General features: G+C 42.5%; 1 protein-coding gene across 1 annotated transcript; it reads left to right on the top strand.

The window, feature by feature from the left end:
• The first annotated feature begins 1,853 nt into the window (after window positions 1-1,853).
• On the top strand, window positions 1,854-19,507 carry LOC135991550 (lysosomal amino acid transporter 1 homolog). The gene is made up of 9 exons (XM_065640256.1): window positions 1,854-2,047; window positions 5,004-5,127; window positions 6,473-6,818; window positions 8,054-8,183; window positions 9,277-9,367; window positions 11,070-11,194; window positions 12,091-12,186; window positions 13,114-13,299; window positions 18,665-19,507. Exons 3-9 carry the CDS (start codon window positions 6,481-6,483, stop codon window positions 18,794-18,796), a joined length of 1,098 nt encoding a protein of 365 aa, XP_065496328.1. The 5' UTR covers window positions 1,854-2,047; window positions 5,004-5,127; window positions 6,473-6,480; the 3' UTR covers window positions 18,797-19,507.
• Window positions 19,508-20,906: the final 1,399 nt, after the last annotated feature.

Genomic DNA, 20,906 nt, shown 5'->3' with positions numbered 1-20,906 from the left:
AGCACAAACACTTTCCAGGTTCCGCTACCAGTTTGCTCAAATTTTGCTCGCCTTCAAAAATTGTTACAAGGAGCATTTGTGTATTATTTTACCCCCTCCAGTCACCCGCGTGGTGTCTCCAGTTGCTGCCCTTTCATGCTTCATGTTCACATCCAGTTCTGGGTTCGGTACTACATGGGTTACTTACACCGAGGGGGTTTTTCTTCAGGCACCGGGGAGGTGTAGGAGACTAATCCTCTTCAGTCCTGCTGCCAGCACAGCCCTTCCCGCAGCACAGGCAGCTCCTTCCAGCCTGTTCCCCTCTTCTGCACCAGCCATGAGACCCAATTCTGCCCACGCAGGTGAGGAGACTCCAGCTAAGAGGGCCTGTAACAACAGCCACCACCTGAGCGTCTCAGCCAAAACATCGTTAAGGCACGCAACAAAACCTGTCCCTTCTACAAGGCTGTGCCACTAAAAATGTCACAAATCTGCACGCTTTTGCCCACCAACAACAGATGAGTCTCGCGGACATAAACAGGGAATTTCACGGTGCCAGACAAGTGCTGCTCAACTGCCAAGACCAACCCTGAACTGGTGCTTGAGCAGCAATTAAACTGGAGCAAAGCAGAGACCCAGAGCCTGCCTTTAATCGCTCTCCCAACCCTGTGTTAATTAGCTAGGCTGCAGTAACTGCAGAAATTATGAGCCTATATGAGAATAAAAAGTAAAATTCTATTAAAAATTCAGTAAATTATACAACACTCTTTCCTATCAAAATATTTTAAAATATTCATGTCTGAAAGCACACATCCCACAAAGATCCCGGGACTGTTCGTTAGACTCCTCTGTATGGCAGATCACTCGCTGCTGTTACCGACCACATTAAAATGTGGCATTTCCGACCTGCCAAGGCCCGGCCATGGAAAAGCCACCACGGCGTTTATCAGGCGTCCAGAGCACAGCCCGGGCTTGCCAAGGGCACATCGGCCTCAGCCCCGAGGGAAACAAATGTCTGGGGGCCCCTGCACCCCAAACCTCGCTTGTTTCTCCCAAGGGCTGCCCTGCATAGGGCACACAGGCCTGAAAGCGATGGTTTTGGATAAAAGGTGGGCAGCACTCTTTGACATAACCGCCTCAGTCTTAAAAACAGCACAATGCTTTGTGCCTTGCGCCACTTCAGGTACCTTAGAATCATTTAGGTTGGGAGAGACCCTCGAGAACACGGAGTCCAACCGTTCCCCCACCCCGCGTCCCTGAGAACCTCATGTCCGTCTGTCCAACCCCTCCAGGGATGGTGACTCCAGCACTGCCCTGGGCAGCCTGTTCCAACGCCCCACAGCCCTTTGGGGAAGAAATTGTTCCCCAGATCCAACCTCAACCTCCCCTGGCGCAACCCGAGGCCGTTTCCTCTCGCTGTATCACTTGCTACAGCCCAGCTCCCCCAGCCGCTCCCGTCACACTCCTGCTCCAGCCCCTCACCAGCTCCGTTCCCTTCTCAGAACTCGCTCCAGCACCTCAAGGCCCCTCTTGTAGCAAAACTGCCCCCGGGATTTGAGCCCTTTGCCTGCACAGGGCTGCGTTAGCTGCTCCCCAAACCTTCCACCCGAAAGGCGGGAGCAGAATTAGCGAGTGCTGTGAGAACCGCCCGCGGCTGTTCGCTCCCTGCGCACGTCCCCACCCCGCGCCAACCCGCGCCCGCTCCCTTCCTCGGGCCCGCTCCCTTCCTCGGGCCCGGCCGCCCCTCGGCTCTCGGCCGCCGGCGGGAGGCTGCGGGACGGCCGGGCGGGGAGCGCGGCGCCGCTCCGCCACCCGCAGGGGGCGCCCGGGCCCCGCGCTGCGGCGGCTCATGGCGGCGGCGGGGCGGGCGGCCCTGCCGCCCTCTCTCCTTCCCTCCCGCCCTCTGTCCTTCCCGTCCCGTCCCCACGCCGGGCTGGGGGCTGGGGGCATCCCCTCGGCCGCCTCCGGCCGCGGGAGCGTCACGCGTTCCCTGCCCGCAGGCTCCTCCGTGCGGCGGAACCCCGCTCCGGCTCGGGGCGGATCGCGGAGCAGCGGCAGCGCTCGCCAGGTCGGTGCCGGCCCCGCTCGGGCGCGTGTCCCCGCCGAGCCCCTTCCCTGCCCGGGGAGCCCTTTCCTAAGGCCGGGCTTGATTGTCATCCCGTTAGCGTCGCCTTCCGCGTTCCCAAGTGCTGTCACCGGCCGGGGCTGCAGGAGCTCACGGGCTGCTGCCGCTTGGGCCCACCGGCCCGAGGGACGGGGCTGCCCCGGGGCGGGCTGCGGTACCTGCTGGGCCCTCCTGGAGAAAGGCGCTTTTTTCCCTTTTCTTCTTTTTCTTCTTTTTTCTTTTTTTCCCCCTCTTTTCCTTCCTTTGTCTTTTTCCTTTTTTCTTTTTCTTTCTTCTTTTTCTTACTTTTCTCTTTCTCTTTTTCATTTTTCTCTTTTCATTTTTCTCTTTCTTTTCATTTTTCTCTTTCTCCTCTTTTTTCTCTTTCTTCTCTTTTTTCTTTTTCTTCTCTCTTTTCTTTTTCTTCTCTTTTTTCTTCTCTTTTTCTTTTTTCTTCACTTTTTTATCCTTTTATTTTTTCCCCTTTTCTTTTTTCTCATTTTCTTTCTCTTTTTCTTCTTTTCTTTTTCTTTCTTTTTAAACCTTTTTCCCTTTTTCTTCCTTTCCCTTTTTCTTCCTTTCCCTTTTTCTTCCTTTCCCTTTTTCTTCCTTTCCCTTTTTCTTCCTTTCCCTTTTTCTTCCTTTCCCTTTTTCTTCCTTTCCCTTTTTCTTCCTTTCCCTTTTTCTTCCTTTCCCTTTTTCTTCCTTTCCCTTTTTCTTCCTTTCCCTTTTTCTTCCTTTCCCTTTTTCTTCCTTTCCCTTTTTCTTCCTTTCCCTTTTTCTTCCTTTCCCTTTTTTTTAACCTTCCTTTTCCCTCCTTTCCCCCCTTTTTCCTTTTTTTTTTTCCTTCTTTTTTTTTTAATAAGCTACGCTGGAAGTGTTCTATGAGAACTGCATTGTTTTCTAGGTAAAATGTGCTCATGCGTTATCACGCACAATCAGGAGTGTGTAAAAATCTATTTAGAGAATAGCTGGACACAAGATACAACGACCAGGTTAATATTGGGGAGCGTTTGAAGAAGCCCTGAATTTGCTCCTTGGCTTAGCTCCACTTCTTCTTTTCCCCAGGAGTAATTAAATCCTGAGTACTGTACAACTGAACATCCTTTTGGATTTCAAGCTGTTATTAGCTGCTATTTAGGGAGCTTGCAAATGTGCCAAACGCGCATCCCTGCTGTCCTCACACATTTCTACCGGTGTCTCGTTTGACATCCCGGCAGACGCAGCAGCCGAACACATGGATGCTGGAGAGGCAGCGGAGCTGTGGCGAGTCTCCCAAGTTCCAGGGAAACCTTCCTTTTCCTCAACTGTTCTTTATGAAGCGTATTTCACTTTTAAGCCATTGAATATTTCTGTTTGTACTTTTTTACTCCAGACTAGGGGATTAAAATAATAAGAAGAGTGTCCAGACAGGAATCTCAAGCTACTGATTCCTTATTATTAAATAACTTACGCCATAGCCATTTTGTTTCTTGCTAGACAAACACTAAAGCTTTTCAGAAAGGTATGATGTCAAGGTTCCAAGTTAACCGTTATGTGAAAATAATACCTTTACTGTAATTTTTCCGAATGGTAGTAACTGGTATTTGAGCAGTTATCTAAGAAAGAATCTGAGGTTACAGGCAAGGAGTTGTTATAGGAACATAAATCCCATTTTAATATTATTTTCCCTTCCCATCATTGACAACTGAAATACTATAGGAAGAAAATAAATGTCGTAGCAATCTGCTTATCCTGTTTTCAGGTGGAAAGTATTTAATGCAACGATAGAAATGAAAACATTCGATGCCAGGCTGTATGTATCTGGGGAGGGAACCGTCTGGACTGCTCTAGCTCAAGCACCATTATTCTTTTGAGCTGAGAACACCGTTATAACATAGTTCAGTGTCAGAAGATGTAGCCGATTTGGTGAAGGGCATATCCTGGTATGTCAGACCCAGCCCAGGTGTGAAAATAACTGAAGATCCGGCACTGTTGCCTTTTGCCTTCCCAGGAGCAGTTCAGGTTTTGTGGCCAATACGTTTAGTTTACGGCAGCCAGTTGTTCCAGCTGCTGGTAGAATTATTGGGTTTGGTGATAGAGCCCTTATTGGGAAAGAGCATTTTGCTGAGGATTTAAGAAAAATAGCAATTATTGTACGATTAAAAATGCGGTCACAAGGACCGGCGACGCGGACTTTATTCTGCTGCGTAAATGTGGAGTAATAACAACCCAAGAATATGCACACGTGCTTTAAATGTGTTGAGCGTGTTGTGTGGCAGGAGGCCAGAGCTCCAGTCTGCTGGGGAGTGTAAGTGGCCGCTCTATTTCCTACCACTTTTAAACTGTTTGGTTTTCCATAGTAGCTGCGGGGGTGTGGACCAGGGTACAGCACAAAATCAGGTGCTTGAGTCTGAATTGCTGCCACATAGTCCTTGATCTTGGAACTTTTTCACACGTGAGTCCAACCGCAGTTCTGATACTCAGACATGGTTTTAAATACCATGTTTAACCTAGTTTTTCAGACATGGTTTTAAAATACCTTTTTTTTTCTTTTTTTTTTTTTTTTACATCCGACATACACTGCTTGTCTTTAAATGGGCATTTTGAGATGAAGCTTAACAAAATGTGTAAGGTTTTTGTTACCACGTTTATGAATGCTTGAAAGTTCATGCCTAAAAACTGCCGAAATAGTACGTGTGCTTTGACGTTTCTCCCTTTTTAGTGGGTGGTAAAACTCTGCTCAACTTTAGAGTACCAGAATGGGCAAGTTACCTGAAACATTACTCATAACTTTTTTTTTTTTTTAACTTTAAAAATTATTGTCAAAGATGGCTACAAAGTCTAATAACTTCCCCAGTATAAGCTGAATATATCTAATAGGCCAAGGTAAATTCCCAGTATATGAATACATTCTTTTTCTCTCGTTTAATTGGTTTAGGTCCAATGATGACAGCTCACTTGAGAGGCAGCCAGTTGCTGCAGAAAACTTGTCTCAGCATTTAACACCACAAATACCTGGCGTCTGACGAAAGGAAGAAGCAGATTTCTCCGTGACCAGCAAAGTGAGTCCTAACTTTGTGAAACTTTCTCAAGATTTGAAAGTAGTTTTGATGCATGATGAGGGTGGCTCAAACCCAGGGGTTTATTGTCAGCCCTTCCAAGCCCTGTCCCCACGTGTGTGAAGAACATCAAAAATCCCCACCGCAAACATCAGGTGTTTGGGAGTGTTGCCTGTGAGATAATAAGTAACTTTGTTCACTTCTAGGGGGATGCTCTTATACCTCAGTATTACTTCTCCCTGTTTTCCAAATTTGCTGTGCATCTGAGATGTTCCAAAGGGTCTTAGAAATTTTCACTATCTTACTCGTTCTACATCTGGCTTTAAATACTAAACAGGTGAACCTATTAGTATAGCAATACTTTTATTTTTCTTTTCAAACAGTTCGCTTGCTCTGGCTTTTTTTGCTTTAATAGGTAGTTGATTTAAGACTCCTCTGCGTGAGGAATTATTAACCTTCAAAGGAATTAAATTATCTCATCAGAATGAGTGGGAAACCGGCTTGTTTTTTGTCAGCAAGAAGTTTCAAGGAATAGTAGTAGATAATGCTGCATTTTTCTTAAAGTTTTCTTCAATTTCGTAGTGGTTAGCCTTCTAAGTAAATATTAAAATTTCGAATAGGATGGCTATTTCAGTAGGAACAAAAAACAGAAACAAAAATTTTAAAGGTCAAACCTGACCCTCCCTTCCTTCAAATTTAAGCCGTATTGTGCTGTTATGTTTCACTGTGGGGATTTTGGGGTGGTAGTACCCTACATTTGCCTTGTGCGAGTTTCTCATGCTTACTGTCTTTGCTCTGGAGTATTAAATAATGCAAACTGTTTGACACTGTTGGATCACTGGTCAGGCTGATGGGTGAGCTAGATCAGGTAGAACTTAGAGGCTTTCTGGAATCTGAGTCATAAGTGACTTATTTTTCATAATGTTATCCTGAAATTAGCTACACAGAAAGCAACATTATGTTTTTAAAGTGTGAGTGGAGCGTTCAGAATCCGGGCTGGTACCATTAAAGAAAGTTCTGTTACTTCATTGGCATAGTGTTGAACGTGAAAATCAGAGTTTTGGTCTGAAGTGCAAATAAATGGCTCGGTTTCCTTTCCCTGTAGCAGGTTGCTGGCAGCTCAGTGTAACTGGCGGTCTCAGTCTGACAAAACCTCCGACTAAAATGCTGTAGTGATATAAATCTCGAGCGCTGCATATTTGTCAAGAGCGAATGAATGTGAGGGACCACAAAGTATTTTTCTTTCTTGGAAGTCTCACTTCTCTTCTGTAAGCGATAAATATAAGCAAGCGTTGCACAGTTAATGTCTTATTCACACTGGCTATATTTATTTCTTCGAATTTGGCAGGTTCGTTTATGAGATTGGAAATAACTGTGATATCGAGCATCTGTCTGGATGCAGAGGTCTTTTCACAGAGGATATTCAGCATCGGTAAACGGATTTGCGGATTTGCATGGGGTAAAAATGGAGGCAGAAATAAACTTCTGAAATTGGATCTCGGTCCAGGAATGATGGCTTCTCAGCTGCATACACATGCTTTCAATATCTCGCCAGTAGAGAATAGGAGATTGTGCATAAATGGAACACCATGGATTTGGCATCTTCTAGAAGAATGCGTCGAGAACGCGTGGGAGTACTGGAGCGTTGTCACAGGACTCATTTCCATTGTCTGTTTTCTGTTTGCTGCACTACCGTAAGTTTAAAGTCTTAAGCAGTCCTCAGATTCAAACATGACTAATCTTGCCTCAAGCCTTTTTCAAAAGCTGCCTTTTTGAAAAAATTTATCTTGGATATGTTCCTCTATCTGCATAATACAGATATAATATGCCAGAGAAGCATGTTGTTCATGTTTGCAACAATATTTGGTGGTTGACAAATGAGCTTGATGTACTGTTCTGTTGTACTGACTTGACACTAATCTCTGCCACTTAGAGCAAATGAGAATAAATCACCTCTTCTCTCTTATCTTCTCCACCCTGAGATGTGTGCAAGGCACACTTGCAGCAGAAGCTGCCTCTGTGTTGATTTAAACCACATGTTTTGCCACCAATACTCTCGTCCCGGCTCCCGCCAACGAAATTTGGGCTGAGAAAAGGTCAAAACAGCCCACGCGTTGGCACTTCGGTGGTGCTAAATCAGTTGCTGTTTGGTCACTGGCACCGGCTTCAGGTTTCACGTACGTAGGCAGGAGATGACAAAGGAAAACTAGAAATGCTCCCAGCAGGTGAAAATGCCTGAAACAAAATGGGATTGACTCCAAAGTCTGTCCCTGTAAGGGGGATATAATTTACTGGACTAGTAAAAGGGCCATGGAAAACCAGCAAAATAAACCCACTCTTGGTCAGCTGTTGAGCTTCAGAAATATTAGTTGAAATATTAGTTGAGAGGGGGCTTTACATTAAAACTGTCATGTTAGTGAGCATGGAATTCATCAAGTGATGTCTAATGGACTCGCATTTGGGATTGCTTCCCAGTCCCCATGGTGGATCTGAATAACAGCTCTGCAATTTAGAGGCGTAAGTGTCGTTGTCAGCTCTTTTAGAAGCTTCGCCTATTCTTAGCCCTTCTATGAAAAATAACAGTGCTTTTCTTATTTCAGTATTTTAAAGGCTGGTATTTGCAGCAGATGAATGTAAAATGCTTACGGCATAGTTCTGGTGTCCAGAAAATGGTATTTCAGTGCAGGCCACAAAAAAGGAGCAGTAATGAGGTTGTGATTTGAGTCGTTTGTTACGTTAGAGTGAGACATGGTGAGCTACAGTGGTACTGAGTTCTCCTTCAAAAGGTGAGTGGAGTATTGCTGTGACGGGTCTCTTGTGGTTCGAGTTTTAATCTTTCTTTATTCAGATTTTGAAAAATGTACTTCTGAGCTTGTTAAATGTCTTTTTCCTTATGCTATTTGACAATTCCTTCTGCAATTTGTGCCAGTCAAATTTACGTTGCCTGTCAGAATGGAAGAGTGGATCAAGCGCTGTCTTTGGGCTTTCTGCTGTGTTGGGTAGCTGGAGATATTACCAATTTCATAGGCTGCTATTTAACAAATCAACTGCCAATTCAGGTAATCCGTCAATATAACTGCTTTCTGATTTATGCTTTTCAAACTCTCTCTAGGATAACTTAATATTGCACAGCAAAATACGTCCTGGGAAGGAAAATAGCTTTGTATTCTGTTCACTGATGTACTGTCTACAAAATAAGTCATAATTTCCCAAATATTTACATTGATACTGTTACGTGTTATAGCAACCATTGCACACTTGTAATTAACATTTGGAGAGACTTGCTGGGTGTTACTCGATGAATGAAGTGGGGAATTTTCAGTTAAGCTTCAGCTTCAAAATGGGCTTGGAGAGCACATGGGGCTGGAAGGAAGTTTTGTTGTTTAGCTTGTCATAGATCAAGCTGTTCTGAGGTTACTACTCTTTAAACTTGCCTTTTTTTTTTTTTTAGGAAAACTTTATTAACAAGGAAATATCAGCTCAAAGCTGTTAGTCTCTGACTAGTTAGAAAAATGTATTTTCTTCATTAAGGGAAGGGTTTCTCTGAAAGAAACAGTAGTTGTCAACAATACATTACAAGTGTCTGAAAGTTGCTTATCTGCTGGTTTGGTTTTTGACTCTTAATTAAAAGAGCGAGAGGTGCGTGGCGGCCACCCGCAGTTTTCACAAGCTGGAGATGGACCCAAGGGTGGGCAGACTTGTCTTCTCTTTTACAACCTGACATGCGGCGCTACCCGTTCCATCTCCCCGTTATGAAAAAGGGAAGAGAAAATGTCAATTTTTGTCCTTTTGAGGGAAGAGACACTGAGTAAGATGAGCAGTTTCCAAAGTGCTGGGAAAGCGGGTGGAGCAGAGTGAAACTTCTGGCAGGATTTGCCATCTGCCCAGGCAGGAATTTCTTCTGTGCGTCCTGGAAAATGTCCAGTTACTGCGGTTGTATCAGCAAGTCCCCGTTGCACAAGGTTCACGCTGCATTATCTGCAGCAGTCGAACTAGTTTTGTACTGGAAACGCTTTTTGCCTCTTTTTCTTTTTTTTTGGCAGTGCTTTGGTATTTGTCATTCGCATTGTGATTATGACGCAAAATTTCCATGCAGTTAAGGTATCTGGTTCTGTTTGTATACTGAACAAGAAAATATGTCTTCTCTTTCAGATTGTCACTGCCGTTTTTTACGTTAACATGGATATAATAATGATTTCACAATTCATCTACTATAAGCTCAAGAACCAGAAGATGAAAAAACGTAAGGTTTTGCAACAATTAAAATGCTCTCCATAATGTAGTGCACTCTTTACTCTTATATTTTCTACAGCATTTAAATAGGGTTTTTTTTCAGAGGGATCAAAAAATAGAGTGTACAAATTCTGGTTGATATTGTTAGGCCTATTGCTTCCAGTTTTCTCATCTCTTGTGAAAATCCTGCCCTTTCTCTTCTCTGCCTTTCTGCCCTTCTCTTTTCTTACCCACGTAATATCTGTAAGTATTTTCCACGTAGTTCTTTCAGTTTAGATGGATATGCAAAATGTGGTAGTTTTGTGAAGTCTGGTTCCATATTTTAACTCACTCCATGGTTTTACCATCTACTTACAGCTATCTATTAAATACATGTAAGTTGAGAGCAAGCATTATTTCTTTGTGTGGTTCAGTTAGTTTCCCCCATGTTGATTGAAACCGGAGTTTATTTGCTTATAGCATAAAATAACTTGACATCTTCATGTGTTCTGTTTCAATATGGCTAAAAACATATTAAAGGGGAGAGAAATTAGTTGTGCTTCCTAAAACCCTGGCAGTAGTTGTATTAATGGTATGCAGCCTACCAAAGGACTCCTGTTTTGACTGCGAGGGAAGACAGGAATCTCATTGCATCAAATAAAAAACATCAACTCATCAATCTGAACCAAAAAAAAGAGTATCAAAGAAAATCCATGGTGCAGCAGAGGTAACAAAAAGCTGAAGTGAAACAGATGCCTGCCCAGCGGAATAAATAGGGATAAAGCAGATTCATTCAATATGGGACCGATAATAAACCTGGAGACAGGTCAGCGCGGAAGATATTTCCTTCCTGCTGCTTCCTCTTGAAAACAAACGTGGGTTTTTGCACGTTTGAGGTGCCGGTGCCTGGTTCAGCTCAGGGGTTTGCAGAGCTGGGGAGGGAGGAATGGTTCAGTGATTAAAGCTCTGAAAAATGGCTTTTCCATCCCCGGATCTGGAGCAGTTGCCCCAGACATGTGGGGCAGTTTTGCATCTCCGAGTGTGGCCTATGGAACAGCGCTCCTCAGTCTGTGATTTTAGACTGCAGGTCTTTAGGACAGATTTAGACGAGGTTCTTAGGGACGTGGTTTAGTGCTCGAGTGAGGTTAGGTTAGGGCTGGACTTGATGATGAGGGTTTCTTCCAACCGATGTGATTCTGTTATTCTATTCTGTGATTCTACGCCAAACAGCAATTTGTTCTGCTGGTATCAGTGACCACAGGACTTTAACAGCTGCTTGGAGCAGCAGAAGGTAACAGAGCTCCAGAGCTCATGAAGATGTTGTTAATTTAAATTTCAAATATCCTCGCTTTTGCAGTTTTTAATCAAGCTGTGCTGAAACTGTTACATTCTATTCTACTTAGCAGTTTTCTGTTTAGCAGCCGATGTTTAATAGTAAACTATTAGGAGCTGATATAGGAGATTAACTGAGCGTGGGCATTGTCCACGGGTAGCGATGCCCATTTCAGGGGTTCCCTCCTGTTCCTGCCCCGCTCCCTCCGCTGTTGCACGGCTGGGATGGTGAGCAGGGATGGACACCGAGCCCAGAACCAAGGTGGGCTTGACATTGCTGCCAAGGAAAAGACACATGAAATCCTACCTTTACATTTACATATTTATATTGTAAGCAAAAAGTAACCTTAAATCAACAGCAGATGTTGTCTTTCAGCTAATTTGTTTGCTTGTCATCCTAGGAGGCAAAAGCCTGAAGAATTTCTGTGTAACGTGGGTCGTGGTGTGTATAGCACTGTGGGTTATTTTACCCTGTCAGATGTTACTAAGAAACCAAGAGCAGAGGAAAGTAATGGAAAGAAGTGATGTAAGTTCTTACCTGCTCCCATTCCAAAAGAATCCCACCCAAAAGCCTCTTGAAAAGATTGTGTATTCTGAGCTTTAAAGAAATTCGGATGACGTTTTTAACAATGATTTAGAAATCATAAATGTAGCACTATGTGGATGTTTTAACTACGGACCATACACCCCAAAATAAAGTTATAAAATTGCTTCTTTTACCAGCTTCCCGTGTTTCAGGCTTATTCTGTCCCGTGGGTCGTTAGGATGTGCTGCTCTGCGAAATAACACGGACACGTGTTGTATTTCTGCTCATGGTACATCCTGTAGGCATCTGTGTAGAGACTACACGGTCACAAGTGAAATCAATAAAAGTGGAAAATTACAATTGTACCTGCTGCTGCTGTCGTTGCGGCGGGGAAGTTCACAGGCTATTCTAGCCATTTTATGGCCTTCGTACTAATGGCAGTAAAATAATTGTAATCCAGCAACATTGCCCAGCAGGGAAGCAGCTTATTTTCAAAACACAGCTAGAGTGAGAAAACTAACAACTCTTAAACTATGAGTATTTTGCTTTCTCCAGACAGGATGATTCATTTTTTTTTAGCGGCCCTAGCTACAGTTCTTAGTTTGGGTTTGAATTATTGTGCCCAGGCTTTTTTAGCAAGGGGACTGGATTGATATTAGTGTCGTATCCTAAAGCCCGGCACTGGTTTTGATCTCGGTCATGGCGATGACGTGGCAGCGTGCATTGTTGTGAGATAAAGATTAAACCCTTTCTAGCCCTTTTTGGTCATTTGAAGAGCAGCACTGAACCGCCATGAAAGGAGTTCTGTCCAGAAAATCAGCCAGCGGACTCTCAATTTAATCCTCTGAAACACCTGAAAGTGTTCTTGCCAAAATATATGTACCTTTCTTTTTCAGAACTCTCTCGATATGATTGAAATGTCAGGCTTCATTTGTGGCTACATATCCTGTGTGTTCTACTTGGGAAGTAGATTTCCTCAGCTGTATAAAAATGTAAGTAGGTTTTTGTCTAAGTACACGTGTGTGTTTTACAAGAGACTCCGAGTTGCTTTAGATGTTGGATTCTCCCTGGCAGTGAGCCCTCTGAACTCCAAAGCTGCTTTGCTTTGGTGACTCTCTCGAATGGTAAGGAAAAAAAAGAGCATTTTTCCCATTCAGAGAAGGATGGTGAGAATTTTAGGAAAATGATGGTCTTTGATTGATGGAAGAAGATTGACTGGCAGGGAAAGAGGAGGTGAATTCAGTTAGATTTGTCAGATATGAGCAGAAACGTGCTTTGTGGGATTGTTGTCATGAGCAAGTGATATCTCCCTTTTTTTCTCTCCAAACTGTTCTACCTTTAGTAACCAATCATGGGATCAAAAGTTAGAATCAGGGAAATTAGTTTAGAATTTTAGCCCCTTTTCCACAAAGATGCCATTTTCCCCACAGCCTCCTCCCTATCAGTATATTCAATTAAAAAAAAAACAACCTGAAGGTTTTACATTTTCAACTGTATACGGGCTTTTTGATTGATTATGGGAATTATTCGCTCATTTCTATGCGTATTCTTATTCCGCCTTTACCTTTTCCATCACAGCTGGAATACCACAATATTTTCAAAAAGGTCCACTGAACAGCCTGAGAGAGCAACAGATTTCTTAAGACCTAAATATCATTTGGAAGCAGATTATCTTTGCTGCTTTGCACTTACATAAAAACGACATTAACCAGAGCTGGTTCGAAGAGCTGTAACAATTTCAGTTGTTTTCAGTGACACGTGCTGGAAGTACCAAGATCGGGGGATCCAGAGCCTGGGAAGAGATGGACAAGAATGACCGAAAGTCTTTGGATGTGTTACAGTACAAAATGCTAAAATGATCTATAACTGGCTACTGTGATATGTGTTCTAACATTTCTTCTGTAAAAATTTGTGTTTAGTTCCGAAGAAGATCAACAGAAGGCACCTCTTACCTGCTGTTTGCATTGGCCATGGTGGGAAACTGTACGTATGGACTGAGCCTTGTTTTGAAGATGCCAACGCCTGAATCTTCCCAGGCACTCTACTTGTTACGCCACCTTCCATGGCTCATTGGGAGCTTTGGAGTTTTGTTTCTAGACATTTTTGTATCCTTTTCCTGTTATGAGTTTCTCAGAATAGGCTTGTTGATCAGAAATTAAGTGGATTTTATTTTTAATCATTTTTTTTTAATGATTCTAACTTGATCATAAAATTGTAACTTCTTTCTGAACAATCATTTATATGCTTTTAATAATCCTAGTTCTCGATAAGAATAACAAGTTTGTAGAAAATATCTACATTAAAGCTGCCTTGCGCAGGTTAATTTATTTCTTGTAGCCAGTACATATACATAGTATAGTAAAAGTTGGGGGGAGACATTTTGCACATTGTGCTGTTTTTCTTATGTTCACTGTCTGATACATTAAAAAACAGAACAAAACAACAATAACAAAAACTTACACAAAGCAAAACAAACTCCAAACCTGCTTGGTCTTAGATGCAAATGTAGAGTTGTAGCTTTGAGAATTTGGTTAAATTGTCAGTGTTATTGCAAGATCGCATTAACGTCAGAGACAAACAATGAGGTTTTGGCAAACTTAGTTTCAGAAAATAGCACTTAACAAGGAAATGCTGCAGCTCCCCTTAGCTGCGGAATTTGGGGCAAAATCAGGTGCATTGAGACACGGAGCACCGCTGAAAATCAGCAGCTGGGCTCATTCAGTTGTACCAAGGGCGACACCAGCTACACCATTATCTCGATTATTGTGCCATTTTCTTGAAAGTCCTGAGCAAACTTAAAACACTATAATTTTTTATTCTTGTATTCAGGGGACGTACATAAGATGCCAGCAGTATATTAGTTATTATATATTACAGTTATTATATATTACAGTTATTATATATTACAGTATGCCAGCAGTATATTAGTTACTGTCGGTCGTGTTCTTTCTAGATTGAGCATCAGCATTTTGTGATCAAGAAATTCAAAACGTTTAAAGTAAAATAGTACTTTAGCTTTAAAAGCCGAGAGAACAGTAACATCTTACTGTTCACTATAGGTTTATAGTCACCAGTCGTGTTACTATAGCTTGTATTTTCACTTTTAAAAAAAGTATAAGGAGGAGATTTTCTGATTATTTCCTGAAGTAAGAATTTTAGGTTTATGTCTGAAAACATCTTGGTACTTAGCTCTGTGAACTCAAACTATAAAACTGGATAAAATGACGAGTGATTTCAGGCCCGTGCTGAAGCACATTGCGCTGATCCGTTCCATATTAAAAGGAAGTTCTTTACCCGATTTACCTGGGAGAGTTCCAGGAGTTATGATTCCCAGGCATCAGTCTTGTCTTTCTGATTAAAGTAATTTCATAAGCCGCTCCAACTAGGCGAGCGATGGGACGGTGGCCATCGGGTGGCCCGTTAAATGAATTGTTGACCAGAGCAGCCGTCTGCTTGTTCTGCATCGTGGGAAGACAACGCTCCACTACACTGGAGAGGCTAAACTGCCCATTTTGAAATAAGTTGTGGTTTTATGAGGCAACGCCATTGCTTTTGCATGAGCAGACTGTCGGGATTTGGGTTCCAAGCCCACGTGGCATTTTGCTCCGTGAACAAAGTGACTCTTCTTCCACCCCCAGCTGGAAACATAAACCAGCCAGTGTTTATTTACCTTAAAAAAACCCTAGAATTCGATCCTGATGACCCTTACAGTACGTTATGTGCACATTTGCAGATGCCTTTCTGCGATGGGCTCTGAAAAGGAACTTTAGGCATGGGCCACGAGCCTCCCCCGCTCGGAGCCCGGCCCGGGCGGCGCTGCCAGCCGTGACGTTCATCTCTTGATTGGAGTCTGAATCCAATCTCGCTAATAGTCCTCCAGTTCAGATGACATTGGAAACAGATGCTTCCAAATCAGGTTGAGGAGCTTATAGGGAATCTAGTGGAGTGTATAGCGTTGGTTGAAAATGGATGGAGTATTTGTAATCAAGAGGAAACAAAAGCAGACCTCCTGCTTGGGGAAGCCCTGGAGGTATGGAAGTGGATGCTTTTCAAGAGCTTCGTTGCTGTCTCTTGCCAAGCAAGGAAATCAGAAATCTAACAAACTGGTATGTCATGTTAGACCAGAAAATGAAGAACAGGATCACCTGGGTTTTGGAAAACGGGGGAATGAAACCAAAAATTTCTAAGAGGGATGTGTTTCATAATTGATAATTTGTGTAACAGTCTCTGTTTTGAGGACTAGTTGCAGAAATTGCCTCATTCTGGTGGACTTTATTCCTGGTAATGTCCAGAGTTCCATTAGGTGGAAAGTAAACTCTCATTTCTCGAGGTCCACGCCAGGATTAGGAGTTCACTCGCCCTGTGTCTGCCGCAGTGTTCTTTTGCTTCCATCTGACACAGCTGGCACCGACTGGCTTTAGGAACAAACGGACTCCTGGTCGGAGCGGAACGGCATCTCCAGCGTTACTTAGTGCAGGGTTACACCGGGTTGTTGCGGCTCGCTTTAACAGGGTAACGCCGTCATCCCGCTCCCTTGGTGTCTACACTTCAGTTTATTTGGTTGCACAATAAGCCAGTCGTTTTCCCTAAGTAATGGAAGTGTCCAGTTGTTTGTGAAGTACGACTTGTCCTCCTTTTCATTTTAAGAGGAGTTTCATAGCGTTATGCATTGGAATTATAAATTGTACACCATTTTATTCTCCAGTAAATGTCTCCTTCCAACTACTGCTTTGCAGTGCAAGGTGGTTGGAGTTCCTCAAGGAACCACAAAGCCCAGGGTTTAATTGGGCCTGAGAGCGTGCCTTGTCAGTCAGAGATGCTAAGTCCAGCTTAGCCTGCTGTAGGGTTCTGCCGTGGGCCTTATTAGAGCTTTATTTTATGTGCATCATTGCATAATGTTTCACCTGTATGCAGGGATGCAATACTACGTGTTGGAAAATCAGCTGATGACCAGTTGTGCCCTTGGACTTTTGGCAGCAGCCGCCAGTCAGTTTCCAAGAGGCCGAATCTTGCGCAAGCTTTCCCAGAAAACTTGGTCCTTTTTTGTGAGTCACCCCAGTCCCTCCCTCCCCTGCTGCCCCCAAAACCAAACAACTCTGCTTTGGATTTAGTTCAGACAAAGCCCTTTACCAAGGTTTTTTTCCTCTTTTTTTTTTTTATTTGACATCGCCCTATTGTCAGAGAACTGTGTTCCAATCCTCCACATGTTCTTCTTTTCATTAAGCGTAGCCAGGTTGTTACTGGATCGCCAAAGTACATTCAGCAAGAGCCGAGCTGTTGTCCACAGACTCTTCTCTTGCACCTTTTGTGATGTGCAGGACAACCACTTGGAACCTATTATATACTTCTAGGAAACACCACGCTTTGTAATTTAATTACGCTGTGCAAAGAATAGAAGCCTGACCTGACAATTCAGCCAGGAGAGTTGCCCAGCCAAACATACAACTTCTCTGCGCTCCTGGAAATGCCCGGTTTTGTCTTAAAACTATTTCGTTTTTTGAATTGTCATTAAATTATTTATTTTAATGAAAAGAATGGATATAGTAGCTCAGTGTCTGTCCTGAGTTTCACTCTGAGGGGTCGGTTTGGTGCCTCCTCCCACTTGGGCTGTTTGCACACTTCGGTCTTTAAGTTTCCCCAGAAAGTCAGACTTGAGCAGCGAGTTAGTTCCTATTAGTCTTGGCAGTTTAGCGTTTATTTTAAAAGCAGGAGCAGCTGAGTACATATGCTACAAAAACATATTCTGGAAATACGGCTTGATAAGCTCCACGTAGCTTTGGTTTATGATTTATTCCTCCTTTAAAGCTCGGTTGCAGTTGCCGCCGCGGTGGCTCAGTGCTGGGTGCTGCAGCCCAGGCTGCTCCCAGCCCCGCAGGAGGAGTTCAGCAAATTTTATTCCAATTTCAGTTTCTTTTTCCACCAGTGCAATTATTAAGACTTGGGGAGCTGCTCAGCTGCAAGTACAGCAAGGCCTATAAAAAAGAAAAAGGCAGGAAATTTAAGCGGTAGCCATATATGCTATAAACCCAATTTGCTAAACTCTAAGAAGAAAGCATTCTGCACATAATGGTACAGAAAAACTAAAATAGGAGCGCTGAGCTGCTGTTTTGGAGGAAATCCTGTCTAGTCTTTCGCTGGGGAACCTCAGAGGTGGGATGCTGGAAAGCTTTGAGAAGGTGGGAGAATTCTTGGGGCTCTGCCTGGGATTTAAAGAATTTCCTCTCTATTCATCCAGGCCTCCCAGCAAGCTTTTTTTGGATGTTTTTTTAATTCTCCTTATTTTTATAAATAATTACATACATTAGCCTCAAACTTCTCACAACCATTGTCTACCAGCTAAGTAATTTTAACTGATCTAAAGTGTTCCCGGTAGAATTCCATATGTCAGATCTCCTCCCAGAGAAAAACTATGTAATTTTTAAAATGGGATCTTGTGTCTACCAGTAGTGGTGATCCAGGCTCTATGAAAGCTCAACATATGTGAGCTGAACATAGTGGAATTGTAGAAGGTACCTGAGTGCACAGATGGCCACTTATTTCTGTATCACATCCCTTTAAACCTGCTGTAATGCAGATCTTTACGTCGGAGGCTCCACTTGGCCTCATCTGCTCACCTGCTTCCACCCAACTAATGTCTTTAAAGTCAAAAATTTGAGAGCTGGAACTATTGAGGGAAAGGACAACTACATACTTACTAATTCTTTAGAGATTAGCAGTATTTTCAATGGTCTATTTTACAATAGCAATAAATAATTATGTCTAATTGCACGATTCTGTGCTGAAAACAGCATTAAATATTGAGTTGTGGTGTGGTCTGCGTGTCGGTGCCTCTGAATATCAAACTGCCTAGAATTTTGCAGGAAATGAGAATTTTGTTTTCTGATCTATCACTAAGAAAAGTTTTTTAATAACTTGCCCTCCTTACCAGCATCCACCCCCAGCCCAGCCCAGTATTTGAACCACCGCAGCTGGAGTAGGACAGCACAATATATTTCATTCCACTTTGCTCCTACACGAACTTTGTTCTACTGCTAATGAATGAGGATGAGGTACTAAAAGATATTTTAATGTATATTCGAGCCATAGAACCAAAGGGATCTGAAGTTCTGAGCTAGAATTTTTCTGTATATTCCCTTTTCTATTGTTGCAAGTAAAATGTGATTAAACTTTTTTGCCATAAAGGAGTCCTGAAAACGAGCCTTAAGTAGGATTTGGAAAAGGTTATATGCTAATGTAGAAAATTCCACAGTCGGGATTAAATAAATGGATAATACTTATGCTACAGTGCATGAATTAGACACAGCAAGTTTTAAGCTTTCCTCTGCGGACTGTGGTATTCAGAGTCGGTGCCAGAACTAAATGGATGGCTGCTTTTATTCTGTACAGCTGATTTGGGGTTTAATTGAAAGCGAGCGCTGCAAATGCTGCCTCTGGACCCTGGTTGGTTATTTCCTTACCCCGAAATCCCAGGTGAGTGTGCAGTTCATGCTCTACGGGCAGCGCAAGGGAAGAGGAGCCGGTTCGGTGGCGCTGGAGGTGGAACCGCTGCTGGCGAGCGAGGCGGCCGAGAGCCCCTGCAAACCACATCTTGGGTCACTTTGACGAACTATTCGCATTGCAGTTGCTTAGGGACCAGAGTTATTCTTCGTTATTTATTTTGTCATTAATTTGTCACTACTCATTTGCAAATGACATGCCAATAGTAATATTTACTGTGTCGTTTCAGGCTACATACTTTTCTTTTTCCAGATGTTTTTTTCCCCCGTTTTCGCCGTTTCTCCCCAAAGTGTGATACGGAGTCACAGCAATAGGTGCTGTAGAAGTATTTCTTTGACACCATGATACAGTGCATATCATGGGATGACTATTTATTTTTGGCTGAACACGTACATCTAATTAACAGCTTGGCTGGTTTAAAACCAGACGATGAGGTTTCCCGTGTGCCTTGAACCCAACCTGGGTTTACAGGCTGCTGCCTGTAAGATTTGGCCTTTTTTATTTGTACTCCATTTTGTGTGTCTCGGAAGAAAAAACATCCTATAATTAAGTCATTTCTATCATTGATGCGAAAGCAGAATCCGGGAGTTGGTTATTGGGCTCATTGCACAGTATCACTGTGCGGTTTATTTTGAAGAGTTAGAGCGCTTATACATCAATACCTGTGTCTTCCAAGGAATATAATCTTACATACCATATAACACTACAACATACGTTTTCTTTGCAAACTTCTGGTTTATGTAAGTACCAAAAAAAAAACCAAACCCGAAGCTAAGGGGACTGTATATTGCAATTGTGGATTTTTTGCAATGCTATGTTGTGTTTGAAGAAAACTTTAATAAAATGATCTCAAAGAATAAACTTCTTGTTAATATTTCATTGAATATATGTATAATGATTTAAATTTGTGAACAAAAGGGTTGTTTTTTTAGAAAGGTCAATATGAGCTTTTTATACATTTGTGGGCTTGTCATTAAGCTCTTTCCCTTTGATTTCAGGTTAAAGGGACACGATTTAAATTTTGTTTTTCAAGAATGAAAACTAATACGTAACAAATTTATAAATGTAACTAATGAGTGCAATTGATCGTATCTAAATTGCTGCCAAAAGTGCCCACTAAAAACGCTGAGTTGCTGAGCTGTGTGGTGAAAATCCAAGTATTTCTGGAACATTTTACAGCTCTGCGAGACACGGAGGGTTTATGTGGGATCCATCCCAGCAAAGCTGGTGACTTTATTGGTCTCAGTGAGTACTTAAGAGTGAATGTGTTTCCCCTGATTTCTGCAGCGAGGGAAGGGTGTTAGAAATTAACCTTTTCAGTGCATAAATTAAAATGTGACGTGTTGTACTCACAGGTTTATATGCTGCACGTGTGAGATTATCAAACTCGTGCCTGGCTGGTGATGGAAACCACGACTTGTTAGTTTTTAATGCAGGCAGGATTTGCTCCTACACGATTTCTTCAAAGATTATTTCCCCTTTTATTGCTATATGTAATCCTATTTTGGGATGTCTTTTTTTCCCATTTCATACTGGTGTTTATTATAGCAGCCAAATGCAGGGTGTATAAAGTTATTGTGATTTAATTTGAGATTTTTAATGGAAAATAATAACTTTTTAAATGTGAAGGAACAGTATTTATTTTTTTATATATATATATAAAAAATATTTAGTATGTGGGTGAAGTGAATAGTTATACTTGTGAAAATGTTATTTCCAATTAACTATGTGACTGCAAGAGCTGATCAAATACACAGAGTCATCGTTGCTGTTTCCGATCACCTATTAGGATGTGAGATTTGTCATCCCTTTGCTCAGCCCCTAGCTATTTTCTCAGAACCAGAGGCAGAAGTTAGAGCCGAGCCCAAATATACCAGGTTAGAGACTAAAGGGCAGATCCTGATCACCGCGATGTTAATCTCAGATGGGAAAATACAGCGTGTAGCTTCTATGACAGCTATTCTGTTGGAAAGCAAAGTGTCTTAATCTTCCTGCTTTATGCCACTAATTCTTTCCCGTGCTGCATGTAATCCAAGATTAACGGCATTGTTTTCTAATTTTATTTTTTAAACTATCATGGAAATCTCATTAACTGAAGGAAACATCTAAAATGTCTTCAGGGCTTTATTTTTAAACAAATTAATCAAATAAAGTAGCTAACATAGTCCGTCATCTGCAGAAGATTCTTCCCTGAATGGAGTTACTCCTGACCATA

Source organism: Caloenas nicobarica, chromosome 8 (genome assembly GCF_036013445.1).
Source record: "Caloenas nicobarica isolate bCalNic1 chromosome 8, bCalNic1.hap1, whole genome shotgun sequence".
Taxonomy (NCBI): domain Eukaryota; kingdom Metazoa; phylum Chordata; class Aves; order Columbiformes; family Columbidae; genus Caloenas; species Caloenas nicobarica.
The sequence above is the reverse complement of the archived record's forward strand: the minus strand, read 5'-3'. Positions and strand labels throughout refer to the sequence as shown.

What these genes read in the sequence shown, in the direction of transcription:
- LOC135991550 (XM_065640256.1), top strand. Translation starts at nt 6,481, where the DNA reads ATGAGATTGGAAATAACTGTGATATCGAGCATCTGTCTGGATGCAGAG. An exon ending in CAAATCAACTGCCAATTCAG is followed by an intron (nt 8,184 to 9,276) that starts GTAATCCGTCAA and finishes CTTCTCTTTCAG; the next exon opens with ATTGTCACTGCCGTTTTTTA. An exon ending in AAGTAATGGAAAGAAGTGAT is followed by an intron (nt 11,195 to 12,090) that starts GTAAGTTCTTAC and finishes TTTCTTTTTCAG; the next exon opens with AACTCTCTCGATATGATTGA.